Source organism: Astatotilapia calliptera, chromosome 1, assembly GCF_900246225.1.
Source record: "Astatotilapia calliptera chromosome 1, fAstCal1.2, whole genome shotgun sequence".
Taxonomy (NCBI): Eukaryota; Metazoa; Chordata; class Actinopteri; order Cichliformes; family Cichlidae; genus Astatotilapia; species Astatotilapia calliptera.
This window is the reverse complement of record NC_039302.1, coordinates 20117601-20137321: the sequence shown is the minus strand read 5'-3', so window position 1 is coordinate 20137321 and position 19721 is coordinate 20117601. Positions and strand designations below refer to the sequence as shown.

The following is a 19721-nucleotide window of genomic DNA, read 5'->3' as shown; positions in this document are numbered from 1 at the left end:
TTTATTCTGAACTGTGCACCCCAATTTCAAAACATTTTCTGAAAGATGTAACAGTATACATGTTCTCACTTTCATTAGAATTTTGTTTATCAAAAGGTCTGACATGGTAAATGCAAATAACAGCATTCTCATGACTTATTTCTTTAATACAATATGCATGTCCTTCATTCATCCCTTTGTGGAACTTCAACGCACTTCTGCTCTCCCCCATATTCCATCTTCACAAGCATATCCTGTGTGGAGATTGAATAAAAATTAGTTGACACTAATTAATGGCACAAATAATCCAGTAAACAATTGCAGCACAGTAAAAAAAAAAAAAGGAATCCTCTTTGAGCCATTACTTGTGTAAAGTATTTTCCCAAAAGACAAGGACACAGGTAACAGGTAATACTGAACTAAATGTAAAACCTCAACCTTTTTCATTTTTACCTAAACCGTGTGCACAAAACTCTGGAGGGATCTATGCTAACGTAGAATCCAGTCAGGACGTCAGCTACTGCTGTTTGCTCGTTGTTGTTTTTTTTATGGGCGATCGTTTTCAGGCTTCAAGTAGCACCATTACACCAACATTTCACATTCTAGACATTGTTTTAGGTGTATTTGACCAAAAGTTTGACTGAAAATTCACATGCAAGCTTTTTTTCAAGGCTGTGGTATTTGCCCGCAAACAATACCTTTCAGCTAGCTAAAACAGAATATTATGCTATCAGCGAGCAACATGGCTAATGCCTTTCACACAGCTTTGTCTCAACTCCAAAGAGCCACAGAAGTAAAAGCTAATAACAATCTTTGAAAAAAATGACTTACCAAGCATGGCAAACAACTCAAATATGTAGAGCAAAATGTTCTGAAACGGCTTCACTTCAGCTTCGATTGGAGCCTATGGTGCTGAGGGCGGAGTCTGTGAATTTACTCTGTTGGTGTCATAGCCCCTGTAGGAGTTCAGAGTTAAGAGGTCAAGAGTTAATGTTTCCATTGTAACACCTCCAGATTTGACAGAGAAACACTCATTTTTAACACTCTATTTTAACTACTATCATTTTACACCTCAGAGTTACATTAAAAGAATGTGACTCTGCTTAGAGTAAAATTAACTCTACTTTTGCAAGGAGACTATTAACACCAAAAAATTTAACACTTTTGAATTTGCTGTGTAGGATGCTGCTTCCTGCTGGAGCATACTGGTCACTATATTTTGCACTATATTTTGCTCCGAATTCCAAAGGATTTCTCCAGATTTCAACTATTGTCCAAAATGGCCTTGGACAAATATAAAGGTAGAAAAGAGTCATGTCATCTGGGAGCTCAAAAAGTTTTCTTTTTCAACTTGTTTAATCTCAAATCCTCTTAGGTAACCATTACGCTGGATGCTAGTTTGAAAAAGGAAACAAACCTTTTGGGTACTTCTAATTTATAGCACACCTCTGTTTCTGAGTAACATGTGTGCTTAATTTTCTGCACACTTTTACTAACTAGACTGTCTGCAAACAGGTTTTTAGCTTTGTGTTGTTATTATATCAACCCTTGGCACTAAATGTACCAGAGATAAATAGTTAAAACTGTGGAAAACTAATAAAAAACAAGCATTTTAGCCACACACATGCTAATTTGAGACACAGATGACAAACACGTTTTTCTGCTCACGTTGTCCCACTTTGTCTGTGTTATTCAGTGTTTCTCATCGTCTTCGTGCATTTTCCTTTCCATTGCCACACAGCTGTACTTAATTCCAGGAAAACGCACATAGCTTTTATTTACAGCTAGCAACTCTTGTGCAGTTGTAGATGTGTTGTATCGCAGTCCAACCCCCACCCACCCTTTCTCCTAAGTGTATTATGTAAAGTAGTAGACAATAAAAACGGTTTCATAACAGGTTGCTTTTTTGCCTCCTCAGTGCTTAATTATGAATTTCTGCTTAAAATACTATAATAATTTTACGCTGTATGCTTTTAGATGACTTAATTTGAATAGTAAAAGACTACCAATGCTGCTTCTGTTTTATTTTGAAGTCCCTTTTGTAGCACGGGCGCTACTGCCTTTTCAAAAAAATATAAAAACAAATTGTTCCGAAAGTCAGTCGAAACACTGGCCTGAATTCAAAACAAAATGAAAACGCAATAATAATATACGCCCAATCTAAGCAGAGCGGTCGTTAAACAAATATGATTTCACCGCACGACAATAAAATGTGTTCGAACAGAAGACACGGATGATGACTCTTCTGACAGTTTAAGCTGTTGGATGGTCCCCAGCTTGAGAGCCACATGGAAACATACATCTTACAAAACACTTGGTTTTGTGGAAATTCCACACAAGACAAAATGTCCTTTTCTTCCTTATGTGGTACATTATGTACCAAAAAGTGCACTTTCCCCATTTGTAATGTTAATATTTACCAGGTTACTGAATCTTAAAATATTAACACTTTCACAAAAGTAGTGCAAACAGATAAATCTTGAGTTGACCTCATTTTGTATTATTTATATCGCTAGAAAACCTGCTGTCTTTTAAAAGGTCAGAGACGTGGTTCCAGGTTTGAGCCAGATGTTGCTCTGAGTTCAGAAAAAGTGCTAGAGAAGACTGAGACGAAGTGAGCTGCAGTTTATAAAGTCTTGCTTTTCTGCTATTTTCCTTGTTATGTGTCCAAAAATCATTGGTAAATCTCAGGCTGGCTTCAAACTGAAAGGAGGCAGGTCGTGGAATCAAGTTTTACACTGTGCATATTTGTTTAGGGAAAGAGGTATCAGAGGTGAACTAGATTTAAAGGTTATTGCAGGATATTTGCTACAGGAAGGCAAAGAAACTTTCACAGAAACTTTAATCATTTGCCTTAATTTATTACTACCCAACATTTTAACTGTATAAACGAACGCATTTCTGAAGATCTGTCTTTTAGTACTTATTGTAATGTCTTTCAGAATGTGCATTAGCTCCAGCAAATGAGTGTATCATGTAAATTTATGTCTTGGATTAAGAAGGCTTCTAATCTGGTCACTGGCAGTGGTGTCTTGAAAGTCAGTTATGACAGAGAGAGGATTAAAGTCATCAGGCATACAGATGGAGAACAGACATCATGCAGGCAAACAAGCCGTGAAGTTGCTGGATCCTGTATGTGAATTGCATCATATAAAGCATCATAAAGTCTAGACGCATAAATAACACATGAATGACTCACTAATAGATCCTAGCAGGGTAATTCCATCTCAAATCAACCAATTTTCAGAACACTTCCTGCTCAGCTATCTCCATTTTTGTTACAATGTTTATAGCACAGTGTTTGAACATATATAATACGTGCTGTGAAATTTTAGCTTCATATATCAACTACTTTTCAAGATATATTTTTTTGAAAAACTGTCACTTTTTGCAGCAATGTTTGAACATTAATATATCACAGAATATTAGGATAAAAGCCTGAAATCTTCACCAGTTGTTCTTACCATCAAAATTAATCAGGATCTGTAGTTTGGGACAGAAGCATCAAAAATTGCCGGACTATTGGATTGTTAAGAAATGAAGATGAATAAAAGTCCAGCATTTCAGCACACACAGTAATAAAAAAACAAACAAACATTAAATTGCAAAAGCCAGTTAGGTCTGATTTATCTGAGACACAATGACCCAGTAGTAAGTCACACACACACACACACACACACACACACACACACACACACACACACACACACACACACACACACACACACACACACACACACACACACACTTTGCAATTGTTTTATTAATTCTTTTCACATGTTGCACTTGCTTCTTTGCACTTGAAAAACCCAGCCTGCGAGGGGTTACTAAATGCATCACAAATGCGCAAGTCTGTTGCACAACTTTAGTGCTCTCCCACTGTCTCTCTATCTCTCTCTCGCTGTAGTGCTCTGGTATGAAGACAAGAAAACCAAAACATGGCTGTGCTTTCTTCCCGAGAACACAGCTGTTCTTGAGTCGGTACATAACCATAAAATTTTTAATTCTCGATGTCTCACATCTGACTTTCAAGACGTCACCTGTCAATTACCAGATTCTTAAACCAAGATATAAGTACATGTACATGATACACTGATTACTGGAAACTAATGCACACCATGGAAGACATTACTCAACAAAGAACACGTGGACGATTAGACCTGTGCTTCTGTGTCCTTCTTCACAGTGGAAAAACCCAAATTATGAGCCTATGTGGCAGTTTTGGTTCTTACTGTGTAAGCAGGGGATTTCAAGGATTGCCTGCATCACAGTGGCCAACAGCCAGTCGTGTTGCTTCTCACTCAACTTTCAACTTTTCATTTTTTTTTACTCAATCGCAAGTCTTTCTCTTTGTATTTTTGTGTGTACTATGTGGATTGCCCTAATTTGGATGTGCATTTTATTCAAGTGGCCAAACTTCAGCATTGTGGAGCTCTTGGGAGGTACACAGAGGAGAAACCAAACACATGTCTCTGCCTTGTCCTAGCAAACACAGCTGTTACTGCGTCCCCACGTCACCCCTCGCCGTCTGAACTCGTTTGCCCAGAATTCCCCTGGCCAAACAAACCAAGCAGGTCAACACAGAAGTAGCAGCCAGTTTATACTGAAAATGTGCTAAACAAGCATTCATTCAGGACTCAAAGGCAACACAAGTAAGTGCTGCCTTCTGCAAGTACTGTGCCTCATAAGTTTTAACAGGAATATCAATGTAATATGTTGTAATTAACTGGGTATAAACACAACAGAGTTCACCTTTTATTTCTGCAGTTTGTCGTGTATTCATGATAGAATTAATAATTCCCTGTAAGGGTTTACACATGGCTATTTATGAGGTCTGTAGTTGTTGTTCTACATTTTAGGTATATAGTATGTTCACATTTTATTTAGGTAAGGTTAGGTCATTAGGGTATGTTTATAGCACCTATTTCAAAGCAAGTATTTTACAATCGGTATAAAAGGGTGTTTTACACGCACTGTTTCACATGAGAAAACTAGATAAAAGTGCTATAACAATCTTGTAAGTGGGAAAGGCCAATGTTATTGGTTTGTCTTTTTGTGCATTGGCCTCTGATGATCTATATTGTCTAATAAACAGCAGACACACTGAGTTTTTGTATAACGCCTTTGTGTAGATGAATGATTTTCTCAGTTGCTCAGGACTATGAGACTTCCATCTGTGTGGCTGTTTTCAAGTTTTTAGCCTGGAGGGGAAATCTAGAAGACTGTGGATCTGGGCCTTTGCTGTGAGTGGTTATTTAAAGTGACCTTTTCTCGGGTTATCAAAACTACATAAATCATCAATCTTTCAGAGAAAGCATGCCGTGGCCTGTGTTCCATAACTTCTACAGAACAAACACGTTTTTTGGGCAATCTTTAAATCCATTGTACTGTGGTGTCAGCAGTCATGTTTCCTTCCTTTCTATTATTGTGAATTTTGGACCAGTAAGCCTTCTTCGTCATTTTTAAGAACCTTGTGAAAATTATACATTTAACACAGAGCCGTGACTCAAAATGATATCGATAAGGTGGATTTGAGGACATTTTTCTTTTCCAAAATACACTAAGCAGAGACCTTGTGCAGCATTAGGAAGAATCCATTCTATTTATAGTTGTACTTAAACAACTGATCAAAGACTGGCACACTATTAAACTCTGGATTTATGGTGACACTGCAATTTTTGTCTGTCTCCGTTAGTTAAATAATCTAAAGTTTACTGGGCAGTAGAGTACAGTTATATAACTTTGTAAGAGTATTAAAAACAGACCAGATCCTTTTTTTTTCTTCCTCGGTTATCTATACAAGCCTGAAAACAATAAGTGCTACATTCCAGGGATGGATGAACCTTTGTTCTGTTTGGATTTAATTTCAAGAAAGAAGGGTTAAAAAACAAAACAAATGAAAAAAAAATACAACATTTTCCCTTCAAGAAGGACGCAGCAGGAATCACTTTTACTTCAAAGCAAGAGTGTTTTGTTTTTTTGTTTGGTTGTTGTTGTTTTTTTAACAACAGAATAATTTAAGTGAACATTCAGTTCTACCTGTTCCTTCAGGATCCCTGATTGAAATTAAAGCAAGAGCAGCTGTCTGTACAGCTATATTTAGGTTGAACAGCTTCAAACACATAATACAAAGAAGTCTGCTGTCTGTTCATCCTACCTGAGGGGGGCAGAAAAAACATCTGGGCGGTGGACCCACTGGTCTGGATAGAAAGACACATGCAGCTTTGCCTTAATGGGAAACAGACGTGTTTATTTTTGGATGTATACGTAGAAATTCTCCCACCTGTGATGCAAAAGCAATACTATTGGTAGCAAAAAGGACTATCTGTTATCCATGATGGTAGTATATAATAATGGCAAATGACTAGAAATAGTGGCAAAGGCACACTTCAGTACAAGACAGAAATAGAAATGTAAGGCAACGATAGTGTAGGTTTTATTTAAGTTAAGGTGATTTTTTTTTTAGTTGTTTGAAGTTAGTAAGATGGAGAGTATGGGAGCTAAATGGAAAATCACACAAGCGATCTTCAGGGTATAAGCGGCAGCAGGTCTGAAACTCACTGGTCAACAGATCAAACCAACAGTCACCTTAGTGTAATGGACGTACTTTACAGTGTTTGGGAGAAAATCCCAACAATTAAATTATGAGCAAGCACTTTACTACGATGGGAAGGAAAAACTTCCTTTTAACAGAAGGAAACACTCCAGTAGGACCTGGATCAGGGCAAGGCAACCATCTGCCATGACCAGCTGAGGGGTGTGGGGAAAAGAGAAAAGAAGAAAGACACAAGGAAAGAAAGAGCACAGACAGTCAACATTCTGCAGAGCTATGTAAACATGTAGGGAGTGAAAGGAGGTGAGTGGAGGAGAAGTGCGCAGTGCATCACAGTATATTACATGAAATCTTGCAGCACTTAGAGACTAGTGCTGCAATATTAAGGGTTTGTTCAGGGTCAACTGATCTAGTCTTAACTATAAGCTTTATCAAAAAAGTGTTGCTACCTGCAATTGATAAGTATGTACTTAGTGTTTTAAGTAATACAGTGGCTGATCCACTATTTCTGTTTCGTCTCTTTTATGTTTTCTTGGTCTCTTGGCTATAGAACCCAAAACTGTTACGTAGACCAACATTTAGCAACTTTACAAGATTGGGTAAAACAAAGCCTTTCAGTTGCAGCTTTTTTTTTCCACCATGAGCTGTTCTTGTCATTGACTAAGCAAAATATAACTCTTGTAATACAGAAATGAGTATATCTTAAAATAAGATGAATGCCATATTTTCAGATGTTTTTTATTTTTAATTTTTAAAAAGATGCATAGTATCCACATCAAATTTTAATGGTTTCTTCTTTTGCACATACCACTCGGACATTATGCAGAGTTCCTCCAGAAAATCAATGCTACTTTAGTACTGTTTTTCTCGAAGGATGTCAACCATGAGGTGGAGATTTAGCATCAATCTGTGGAGTTTGAAACTTTTTTAGAATACTAACAATCTGTAATCATGTGTTTGTCTTTAAACTGTGGGGTTTACCACAAGAGTTTCTCAGTCTTTCTTTTATTCTTTTCACAAATCCGAGTTTAACTTACTTTAACTTACTTAACTCTGTGTACTATTCTTTTGTTCCAAATGGTACAGGTCATCAAATTTTGGAAATTCGTGTGGTTTCAATAAAAACTTTAGAACTTGAATGGCTGAAGGTATGATCGTTAACATGTCTTGGTTTGCTGATATTATCGTTTCCCTTCTTTTTTCTGAATTCCTGGCACAACCAAATATTACTGTGTCATAATCAAGCCCTTTATGCCCTTTAAGAGGGCGATTCAACACAGGACAATATTTGTACAGCAGAAATCCAAGAAGCTCCAACAAATTTGTGACTCTCCTACATGAAAAGCAGACAGCTGATCTTTGATGTAGAAACTAAAGAGGTTAAATATTGTTTTTAAAAGAACATTTAGCAGAGACAAAAAAAAAGCCCTGCCTCTGGACTCCCTCCACTGTGAATGTAAGGGATGACACTGACAACTGAGAGCAAGTATTCAGCTTTTAACACTTCAGCATCACTTCGCTCTCTGCTGAGCTTGACAGATCAATAGACTGCCTCACAGCAGGCCCTTGGGAAGTAAAAAGACATCACAGCAGTGTCACTGCTTACCTTTTTACAGTGACAATGAAACCCGAGTATGACAAGGACCCCAATTTGGCAGCTATCTTGTGTTCCCGTTTAAAAGCCTAATTAACTGTTTGATTGGCTGTGAGAGTCAGTGCTGGGCGAGTATGTGAAAAATCAACAATCAGGTTCTAATTATTTGTCAGTTCAAATAGATATGATTGCGTAATTACAGTCCCTAACCTGAACCCTTCAAAGATGAATGCTGTGACAGAGTCTGTTTGGGAAACTCAAGTTTATTTAGCCTATATTCAGTGAAGCAGTCCTGCTGGCACCGTATATTATTAAAAGTACCTGAGTCTGACTTAAGAGTTGTGTTGCTGCACAGAAAGCTTTTCAGAAAAAATGCCCATTTGAAGATTTTTCCACTCGTCTTTTTGTTTCCAAATATCCTCCCATACATGATAAAACTGTTTCTCAATTCTCCCACACGTGCTGATTGGTGAATGTAGGTCAACACAGATAAATTTGAAACCTCAGATTTTGTAATCACTTCATGTTGTTTACATTTATTCTTTTTTTTAACTTCAGGAAAAGTTTGTGGAAAGTTGCTGGACAATCATTTTGTTTGTTGTTTTTTTCAGGGCAATAGAGAAAGAGTCAACTACACTATCTATTGATTCAGCCATCAAAAAAGGTCTTTCTTTAGACAGAACGTTTTTGTTTTTTTTTTCACAAAAAAACCCTTTCTTTAACTTTCCTTTAATTTTCTGTGCTCTACCATTAAAATAAACAAGCAGGAAAATGTATTTATTTAAGTTAGAAAAGTTAGAAAAAGGACTTTTTTTAAAATCGTAAATTTACAGTTCTTTTAGTGTATTTATTCTTTTTCTTCTGCGTCAAACATGTGGTTGGGGCATACTTTCTGTGCCAAACACTGTTCTGCATTTGCTGTAAAGGAAATAGAAACTTCCAGAAAATTTCCAGGGTCTTTGCTGAAGAAGCAATTCTTTTTCTCGAATTACACCAAACCACATTAAAGTTACATATTGTTTTATATACTTCTTCCAAAACTGATGATTCTTAGTTAAGAATAGGCTAATATGTCACCGACCTGATGTTGTCTTAAAAGACAACATCTAAGTATTTAGTTTTATAGGAAAGCACATGTGGTAGATATTCAGGACAATGGACCTAACAGTCAATACTATGTTTAGATTATACATACTGCTGTGAGTATTGCTGTCCATGCCTCCATGGTAGAGGAGAGGATGGATTTCTTTGTGGGGATGAAGGTAACAAAACAATGAGGGTAGCAAGAAAGAAGAAACGGGTTGCAGACCATAATTTTGCCACTGAGTTTTACTGCTGAGCCTCTAAGCTTCAGTGCTGTTGAGCCCTCATTACTCATCACATCAAACCTTTCTAATAACAACCTTCACTGCTCATCTAAGTGAATTCTTTCAGGAACAGGTACAACAGGTATCTGGTTGATGGTGATAACTGTTTTTATTTAAAATATTCTTTTTTTTTCCTTTAGGCAATATTCTGTTACGTTTGCGCTCCTTGCAGTGATTTGACAGTGGGGATTACACTCCTTTAATTATTTCCGCTGCAAATTGTTGACACCATTAGTCAAGGCTTTCATTTGGGATAAAACAATAGCCCCACAGCTCCAACTAATATGTTCAAGCACTGGCTTTTTGTGCCCTCTGCTGACAGATGATGGATTTTGCATTTCAGCTTTCTACGTATTATGCTATAATTTGTTAGCAATTAGTTAACCATACTTACTGTAGTGTGTGCCTTAGCTTTCTTTTGCACTCATCATTACAAAGTGTTGCATGTCATTATTCCAATTTTTCATGAGTTCCTGTATAAAATATAAACTTTATATTTTTTGTTGTTTCTCAGATAACAATAACATTATTTTCTCAGTAGTCATTCATAATTGCATGTGTGTAGCTTATGTATGTATGCAGCTGAGTGTGAGTATTAGTATGTTTGCTGGTTCGAACTTGTAAAATTTCCCGGTTTCTTCAGTTAAGTTGTTTTTCAAGGGGTTTCTTGGTGTGGACAGGTGCCTTCGGTATGTTGTGGGCACGCTGGCAGACTTTCCATGTCTGTACACCTCAGTGCCAGTCTATGTGGGCAGCAAGGAAGCCACTTGTAGGAGCTGTGTGAGATACAAAAATTTAATGGCACACGAGGATTCAGTGCATATCAGTTATTTTCCGTTTCAGCTTCAGGTGTTACCCATTAAATGCTGATTTGAATACGCTTCTAAAAGTAGGAAGATCTGCTACGTCGTTACTAAAAAGCTATAGCTTCCAAATCAAAGTTTCTCAAATAAGCTGTTACATTAGCAGTGATGGTTTGATCAGTCAATACTCACCCATTGAAGCATGACAGATCACAGATGGGAAGGTTGCAGGTGAAGCATTCAGGTCATTCTGCTGGTCTTGAGTAGGGTCATTTCCTGCAGGCACAGGACAAACTGAAGCACACAGTAAGAGTGACAGAAAATAAACACTGAAAATACAAAATTGCAAAGTTAGTGTAAATATATACTGCTGCGTATTGGAAATGACTCAGCTTCAAGTTTGATGTCAGTTGAAGCTCACTTTAGACTTCTTGTACATTTCCTTTAACTAAACACAGCAGCAGATTGTTGTACCTGTACAGACTCCTTGTCCCGTTTCAGTTCCCTCCCCTAGTAACATTTCCTGCAGCAGGCTGTCCATTTTGGCCTCGCCAAGCAGCTGTGCTAAGTGAAGAGTCTCAACCATCTGCCAGGCCACACTCTGCAGGGGAGGCAGGATCAGCAGGAGTTCCCCAAACCTTCCTCGCTGCTCACATGTTGCTTCTTCTAAGAGAAGATGGGCCTGGAAACGGAGATGTCGAACCACCTGAGGACTCTTCAGTCCCGAACAGTCTGCATTACATAAGGTAAGAAAGTCTTATGTAAATATAATATTGTATAAGGGAACCACTTAAATAAATGCACTTTGGTCAAATTTAATCTAAGCATGGGTAACCATAAGTTTAAAATGTAAATGAAAGAAGAAAAGAAACAATAAGACAATGATAAAAATAATATCAACAATCCTCACAGAATGAAATGCACTGAATAAGAACTGACCAACTGATCATCATGAAGACAAACCAGAATCCTGTTAGAACAATGTTTTGTAGATAGATTATGTGAAATATGATTTTTTAGTCTAAATAAGAACTATTCTGTTTGAAGCATGAAAAAACAGACATTGTTGATTAGGCCTGCCTTTCAGTGTCTGGGCCAGCACAGCTCTCCTTAATTAATGCAGCAATGAATTCTGAGTTATGCAATCACTATTTTACAGAAGATATCTATCTGTGGACTGAATCTACACGCACAGTAGGTGGTGCAGAAAGACAACAAACGTCAGGATGGTGTTCAAGTGCTGAAACCCAATAGAAGTTGAAGCTAGTTGGACTTGTGTGAGAGTCTGTTGACGTTTTACGGTAATAATTATCCAGAAATATAGCAAATTCACAAACTTTTTCTCCAGTTGAATGTTATCTATTTGACAGGTGTGATTACTTATACAAGGCTAATTTTGTATAATTAGGGGAAAGGCGTGATGGGAGTGTTTCAAGTGCAAATGAAAAAATAGGGCTGAATGAACTATATGTGGATAATTGAAATCAAACCTAGAATATGACTGAATATGTTTGCCAGTTCAGACCGTTTGGACCTCCGGTCTATCCCTACCACAACAGGTAAATGGGGAATGAAGTTAAGCAGGCAGCCTCTCTGCCTGACTGCCAAGAATGCCACCACATCCTGATATTAGAAAATCTCTCTGAAACGTACTGAACTCAGACCGCTCAGACTAAACTATAGCTGAAATTGGCAAGAACAATAAACCAAGAGAGAACATAAAAAAATCAGCCTTTTTTCAGTGCAATAGAAAAGGGCAAACAGAAATCAACCTCATTCACCTTCTCACATGCTGACTGAACTAACCTGGGGCAAAGAAGACAATCGTCCGGAGGCAAGCAAACTCTTTGTCTGTGATGACCAGCTCTCTGAGAGGTTTGACCAGCTCCTCTTGAATTCTGAACGCCACTCTGGATATCTCTACTTCTGCACCTCTCGGTGGAATCACAAAGTCATTACCTAGTCAATTAAGAAAAAGATAGTCATTCACGTCCAAGAAGTTTAAGTGTGAAGTTCAGGCTACAATGCACAAAATACTACAGAGAACACATCTGTCCTACCAAGAAGAATGACATTATTGTAAGGCAGTGAGCGTCTTGCTACCCCTAAGATAAGATGTTCTGCAGAGTGGGTTCGTAGAAGGGTTACCTGCAAGCACACATACACGGGTTTCACATAATATAAAGAGTCAAACTTGGCATGGACAGATATATCTTAGCTGTTTAGTATAAAAGGTTCATTCCTCTTTGTACCCTGTCATCTATTGGAAGGCTACAAAACTCTGGGATGTGTTTAGCCCATTCCACCAGCAGGAGGAGTTGCTGCTTCATGGACTCGAACACCTCTCCCACACCTGCTGTCTTCTTGGTGGTGATGTCATGGCTCCTAGGAGAGAGAAGTGCTGGGAACTGAAAGAAACAAAGTATAATCTGAATTCACAGTAAACAGGTACCATGGATGTAAACCTTAGTGTATGTGCGCGATTAAGGAGATAAACCACAAACATTCTTTTTTTTTTAAATGGATCAGTTGGACCACATAACAATCCATTTCAGAATTCCTGCATTGCTGTAATTAGTGTACCAACCGTCTCTCTATGCTGCAGTAAACCCTGATAACAAACACTTGCAGTCTTACATGGTGTCCTACTGAGTTTCTTATTATACTATGTAAAAGCAGACAATGCCAAGTCCTATTTTCTTACATGTACAACAAGAGAAATCACTCTAAGAGACACTGTCTGACGTGACATTGTGCTACTTAAAACTTGCTTGAAGACTGCCTGATAACAAATGCTAAAGCACACCAACTCTTATGCTTTGTAACATCACATTACTTCTTCATATTAGCCATTGTGTCAACACAGTTTGTTACATAGCACTTAACAAATTACAGGTATAAGAAGTGTTATCGACTACACCCTTTTTTGCACACTTCATCCAATTTGGATATTAGTCTCCATTTAAAGTGTAACAATTATAACAGACTTTTAAAAAATGAATTTAGATAACTGCTGTTTTAAAAACAGCACATCGGCTCAAATATCATGCAAATGCACATGAGTGGGCCGCCTGTGGCTCAAGTGTTAGTGGCTGCCCTCTAATCATGAGATGCACCCAAACGGTCCTTCAAATAAATGCTTTCTGTAACTGCTGTAAGGTTAAAAGACGGCTCATAAGTGCAGGGCAGTTAAGAAGAATCACTTTGTTCAGTAGCTGTGTGCTCTAACATCTTTTTGCGGTCTTGCATTTATTTGACTTCAGATTAATCTTTAATACTTAAGGATCAAAACTATTTTCCTTTTCTGTTAAATTCAGTTAACTTTTTGGCTTACTGCGAACCAAAATGAATTCATTAAAATCATGTAACCTTAGAATTTTTCATCTCTTAGCTTTATTTAAATCATTTCTAAAATGATTTAAAAAAAGTGGTATACACATTAAAAAAGGATTAATTTCTGCCAAAGAACATAACATCTAAGACCAGTAGTGTGTTACCTGCTGAACAGTGGTCTCTGCCTGCAGCAGCACACTGATGGACAAAGTGCCCACTGTCTGCTCCTTGGCTCTCTGACTGTTGATGCAGTCTCTCTCATTCTGAACAGCTGGACATTAAAGAGAGGAAAGAACCATCAGGCAAGCTTCTTGGCATCTCCGCACATTAGTCCTGCACTTGACTGTTTTTTTTACTCGCCTCCTCAGCAAATACATCCCGAAAGAAATGCCCTACTCTTCATCTCAACAGAGTCCCTCTATCCCCCGTGACACTGAAGCTGCTGTTTATGGCTATATTAGCCACGCCAAATGCTGCATACTCGGGAAATGTGGCACAAATTGGATAAAAATAAAATTCTCCGGGAGCCTCTTTAAGTTTCCTTCTGTTTGCATATTTAAGTGTCTCTATTCCAGGATTTAAAGGAGTATCGAGTGAGTAAATGTTACATTCCTTAATATGAAATAACTGAGAGGATGATGAAATGTGATATGAATGGGTGCACAATTATGTTTCATATAATGCTGGCAACATCCTACTCAAGGTTTATCACTGGTAAGTATAAAGTTGCAGAAGAGGAAGTATGGGGAACCAATAAGAAGTATGTAGTACATCTAAATGTAAACCTGGTGACGTTAATATTTTAATCCAGCCGTGTAGACTTTCTTCGGTTTGATGTGCTTTAATGTGACATTTTGTTTTTGACAGCTTCTTACATTTGCTACTGACAGTAACAGTTGATGTGGAGGCTTGGGCGCTCGCTGATTAAGATTATATTTTGAAGGGAAGATGTCATCACATGTTGTTGACCCATCCGCAAGTGTCATTAGAAACACGGCAATCTGGATGGCCTCAGACTAATTCTAAAATGGCTCTACAAAGTCAGACAACACAACCAAGTGTCAGAGTAATCAGTCATCAGAGGTGTCCTCTCAGCAACCAATCTGGAGCACATTAATCAAACTAAAGGAGGAAAAGGAGCAGCAGCAGCACCAGCAGGGTCCCTCTGTACTTCACTGACATGGTGCTGCATGACAATGTCACAAATGAGCCTTCTGTGGAACATAAATTAAGTTTAGTTTTGGAGTAAACAGTTACACGGCTTACTTGGAGGTCGAGTACAAAATAACACGATACTGGAGACTTGTTCAATATTTTTACTCATCCGTTCCCACAACAGCTGTACTTGAAAGTGTTATTAGAACATGTTATGCAAATCAGGCAAATTAATGAAATACACGTTTAAAAGCACACCGCTGGCCGTGACTTCAAAGGGTTGTGAGCAACTGCTGTCCAGAAAAATGGAGAGCAAATATTTGGCCGTGCTCAGCTGTGTTAATTATTCATGTGAAACGAGGCTCCTTTGATTGCATCGCTTTCTCCTTGCTTCTCAGTAGGAGTCGATAAAAGATAAAGCCAACGATAGACACGGTCCACGTAAACACACCTGGAAATTGACACTGACACGTTCACTGTTTCTCAAGAAAGATTTTTTTTTCCGCTTTTTTTGATGAAGTGATATTGATTGTTTTATTTTTCACTGAAGTAGACAGGTTTAAATGTAAAAGTACAGAGCAAAATGTGAGGTCCTGGATATTCTCAATAAGGTACAGCTGAACCTTTTTAGGTAGGTTGTTATAGCTAAGTGCATTTTTTTTTCAAATTAAAGACTAAAAGAAAGTTTTATTACACAAAAAAGAAAATCTTAACTCTAACCTTCCTTTCTCATTCCGGCCTTGAAACACTTTCGTAGTCTGCAATAGCGGCACTGGTTCCTCTTGTCTTTGTCCACAATGCATTGCCTATCGAACCTGAAACGAATGCGTCGTATTGCATAAGAACTTCATCTCAAGCACAAACAGTTCAGTCTTGAACTGTTTCAGAGAATTTACGCCGCTAACGTTGCACTGAATGGTTAATCTGCAGGTTTAAAGTGAGCAGCAGAGGTCAAGTAAGGCTCCATTATTCATTTTTTTTAAATTTGCTAGTTATGTACTTTCTGAATATAAATGTTATAGCTCAAAGTATGTTAAACCATTGAACCAAAGACTTCATTTTAATATTTTGGTGATTTGTTTTAGGTATAGAAAAATTGTTATGCTTTGTACAGCAATCAGCTGGCCCTATGATAGTACTCACCTACAGCTGTAAGTGTGGTTGTTGCGAATGCTCCTCCTGAAGAAGCCCTTGCAGCCATCGCAACTGGGTGCACCGTAATGTTTACCTGTGGCTCTGTCTGCACATATGAAGCATTGCGTCTTTGCGCCATCGGCCCCTGACAGGGATGAGGAGGATGCTGACACTACTGAACCTATGGGACAGCAGAAAATATTCAGATAATATGCCTGCGAGGAAAGGTTTGACTAGCCGTCCACTGTAAGAAAGTGGGATTCTCTATGAACCTTTTTAGCTGGTCACAAACGAATAAGTAAATATCTCTGAGCTGCTTCTAAACAACACAAACAGAAAGATGGCCATACTCCAAAGAACCTCCACTTTGATAGGAACAAACTTGTGATGTGATACAGAGGATCTTTTATGATCTTGTTTTCAGTGGTGGGTTACAACTAAAATGTTTTCACCTGAATCTAAATGTTCCAGCTTAAAGCATGTTAAACCACTTATTACTGCATTACATTATTGTTGCATGTAAATCTGTGAATGAAAGCTACATTCAAAAAATGATGTTACCTAAACTAAACACCGATCAAGTGAGTTACCGATAGAGATGTTTTACTTGGAAAGAAAGAAAACACAATTTTGCCTTGACCTTTCTTCCCCCCCATTACATTAGAGTGAAAACTACACTGAAAACCACCTTGTGTCTACCACACTGTTATGTTGCATTTCACCTCCATGTCTGTCCAGACCTTACCTTTGACCTCTTGGAGATAAATTGTGCAAGAGTCAGGATTGCAGAATGTACCTTTAAGGCATTTTTTGAGAAGCAGTGTTATAAGTTGGAGAGGCTTTTCCTGTCTCTGAGCTTCTGTTTCCATTTGCGTTTTAACTCAAATTGTGACTGAGGGCAGGCTACATGTGATAAAACAGTCACCATCCAACTGGCTGGTGTAAGGTGAGTAAGTGTGTAATAAACAAGAAGCAGTCTGGAAAACAAGCATTAGTGTGGTTGTGCGTTTCTGGCTATCATCTTATGTTACAAATATCACCATTTCATTATCTTTTCATATTAGACATGTATGTGATATTTTTGTCACAATTAGCTAACCAAGTCTTGAATTCTGCCAAAAAGTATTTTATGAGGTCACGTAGAATATTTTGACCAACTCCGATCAGCTCATCCTTGATTCATTTTAGGATTGTAGCTTCTGATTACCATCTATTTAAGTTGTAACTGTACTCTGCTTTCTAATTATGTTACACTTCCATCTAACCCATTAACAGAAACACGTAATGAATCATATTTCACCTCCGTGAAAATAATACCTTTGTACACAGAGATGAATTTGCAGAAAGGTGCTGATTATGCACTTTTGAACCCCTCAGAATCATCTTCGCACTGCTTCATAGCTGGAACAGTGTGAGGATAATAAAAGCAGGGTTATAGGTAATGATATCAGCTGTATATGAATGGCATGGACCCCTAAGGAACACTGTACCCATGAGTAAAAGGTAATTCCCCATTTAATTAAAGCAGTTTAGAAGCCAGTTAAGAACCAATGTCCACTACTCTCCTCTGGCTAATTTTACACTGGGCACTCAGCCTCCCACCGTGTTGCTCTAAACTGCATCTTACCCCTCTTGTTGCAGGACTGTCTCGCTTTAAAAGCACTGACCATCAAATATGCCATCTTGGTGTAATATTCCTGCACTAATGCACATATTTTACATGCCCCCAGCTATAATGTCTGTAAATTGCACACTTAGTTTAGGCAGATGAAGCAGCTAGGGATTTTCAATTTAACAAGGAAATGCTTTCTGTGGCCAAAGATCAGCTAGATTGAATTAAGAGATTAGAATACATTTGCCTCGCAGTTATCTGGATTTAAAGAGCAGCCTAGTAGTGAAGCTTCTTCATTTAAATTGGCAAGGAAAGGGGCTGATTCAGCTCAACAGAGTCCTAATTAGAATGACAATAGATCAGAATGTAAACTGATGTAGACCTATGGAAAAAGTAATCTGCAACTATTTTGATAATTTATGCCTTATACATAAACATTTTTATGCAACAATGCCCGATATGGACTATGGACTTGGACCTTGGACCCTGTGAAACTGTGGCATTTCACACTTGGACGTAATTTCAAGTATTAAAATAAGGTTAGCTGGACTAATTAATAAAAAACAAAAACAAAAACTAGATCCCCAAAGTGATGCATTTTCAAAGCAGATCTCTTTTTAATATTCAGTTATGCAGTTTCAGTATCTTTTGGTGTGACAGTGGACAACACTCTGAAGATCGTTACTTGTAATCAAGAGCAATTTAGGTGAAAGCTCATCATACCTGTTTTATTTGCTCGTAGAGGAACCAGCATCATGTTGTTTAACAGTTTAGTCTCTGTGCTGCCATGAGTGCACTCCAGTTTAAGGATAGTCCCAGTAAGCTTCATGGTCTCTGGACTCTGTGAAGGGTTTCTGAGATATGCAAAGCTCCAGCAGTGTCAATTTTAACTTCCAGGTCATGCATTCGGCTTAGTTCTCATCCCTCACAAGTTTCCCATGTGTGGCTCCAATTCTTTTCGTTCCCACTATTGTTTGAAAGCTTTTGTCTTTGTGCTCTTGAGCCACTCTACAGGTATTAATCTTCTTTAAAATGTCACTTGTAACATTCTTGTGGTGTGCTGAAAAGCTTGCACCATGACGGTCCTCTCAAGTAACCTGTCATTGACTCAAATTGGGTCGTTGTCCGTTTGCTTTTTTTCTTATCTGTATCTGCAAAGCATATCGAGGGGAAAGTTCAGAGACAAACTTGGCTCACTGTGACGAGCACAAATAGATAAGACCAGTGTTAGTTAGATGTTAAAAATATAAATGTCTTGCTCTTTTTCTTCTTTTTATTATTTATTTATCTAGCTTTATTAGGAAGATAAATGTGATCAAATAAAGACAAAGAAATCCAAAGACTACATGCTGGGATGTCTTTCATTGATTTTAGGAAAGGTATTCTCTTAGCTTGGACAATCAATATGCCACTGAAGAGTGATGTAGCATAAACAAACAGAATGGGAGACTGTTGAGAAGAGTACGGGCCATGCCTGATTAACCTTTTGTTTTAATTTTTGAGGTAAGTAATACAAGACGGTGCCACATTGCAGGGGGCACAAGTGACATTTATTTACGGAGGATCGCTGTTTTTGTCTCCCTTCTACTGATAGAAGGTATTTTATTTGCTTGATAGAGACAGACATCCCTCTTTTGTTCACCTTTTCACATAAGCAGACTATTGTATATTTGGTCTTATTGATCAGTGCTGAAATCCTCAGGTTATCTGTACAAAAGTGCAAAATCCGAGGTTGTCTCTTCATTCACTGCGGTTGCTTCAGAAAATGCCATTACAGCTCAGGGAAAAAAAACAAAACGCAAAAAGCAAACCGTAGCTTGATGTATACTTCATGTATGCTTGATGTATACTTGCTACTTTTAAAAGCAAGATAACTGACCTGTTTGGAAAAAAAAACTGATGTTGATTTTGGCTCTTTTTGTTGCTTCTGAAAATATAGCTCCGATTAAAAATCAGAGATGCTCTGTTTGTTGTAAGATTCAAAAGGATGGAAGTATACCTGTGGTGTAAGACTTTAGGATAGACATTCACAGTCTAAACTCTGTATGATCTGAGATACAAAGAGAGCACATATACCACGATGTGTGATTTTAGACTTCAGGTATTCAAGTCAGGGTGTGTTAAGGGACAGAATTCTAAAAATGTGAAAGACAGGGAGAAAGGTGAGCATCGTCACACAATTTTTTACAAA

General features: G+C 38.0%; 1 protein-coding gene across 3 annotated transcripts; it reads right to left on the bottom strand.

The window, feature by feature from the left end:
• Positions 1-906: 906 nt before the first annotated feature.
• Positions 907-18648, bottom strand: hnf4b (hepatic nuclear factor 4, beta). Of its 3 annotated transcripts, XR_003272448.1 has the most exons (12): positions 18254-18648; positions 15928-16099; positions 15505-15599; positions 13794-13900; positions 12549-12704; positions 12357-12444; positions 12103-12255; positions 10771-11028; positions 10489-10590; positions 9888-10269; positions 6137-6207; positions 907-935 (listed from the first exon to the last, which is right to left on the bottom strand). XR_003272448.1 is itself a non-coding variant. In XM_026168492.1 (10 exons), exons 1-10 carry the CDS (start codon positions 18357-18359, stop codon positions 10226-10228), a joined length of 1281 nt encoding a protein of 426 aa, XP_026024277.1. In that variant the 5' UTR covers positions 18360-18648; the 3' UTR covers positions 9584-10225. The 3 variants fall into 3 exon arrangements, 2 of the variants coding, with proteins under 2 accessions (XP_026024277.1, XP_026024291.1); XM_026168492.1 differs by lacking the exons at positions 907-935; positions 6137-6207 and having other exon boundaries at positions 9584-10269; XM_026168506.1 differs by lacking the exons at positions 907-935; positions 6137-6207 and having other exon boundaries at positions 9584-10269; positions 10489-10572.
• Positions 18649-19721: the final 1073 nt, after the last annotated feature.

Excerpts from the sequence above, each read along its gene's own strand:
- hnf4b (XM_026168492.1), bottom strand. The coding sequence starts at position 18,359 with ATGAAGCTTACTGGGACTATCCTTAAACTGGAGTGCACTCATGGCAGC. Across the intron at positions 13,901-15,504 it reads GGCCGGAATGAGAAAGGAAG|CTGTTCAGAATGAGAGAGAC; the intron begins GTTAGAGTTAAG and ends TTTAATGTCCAG. Across the intron at positions 12,256-12,356 it reads CAATAATGTCATTCTTCTTG|GTAATGACTTTGTGATTCCA; the intron begins GTAGGACAGATG and ends TTAATTGACTAG.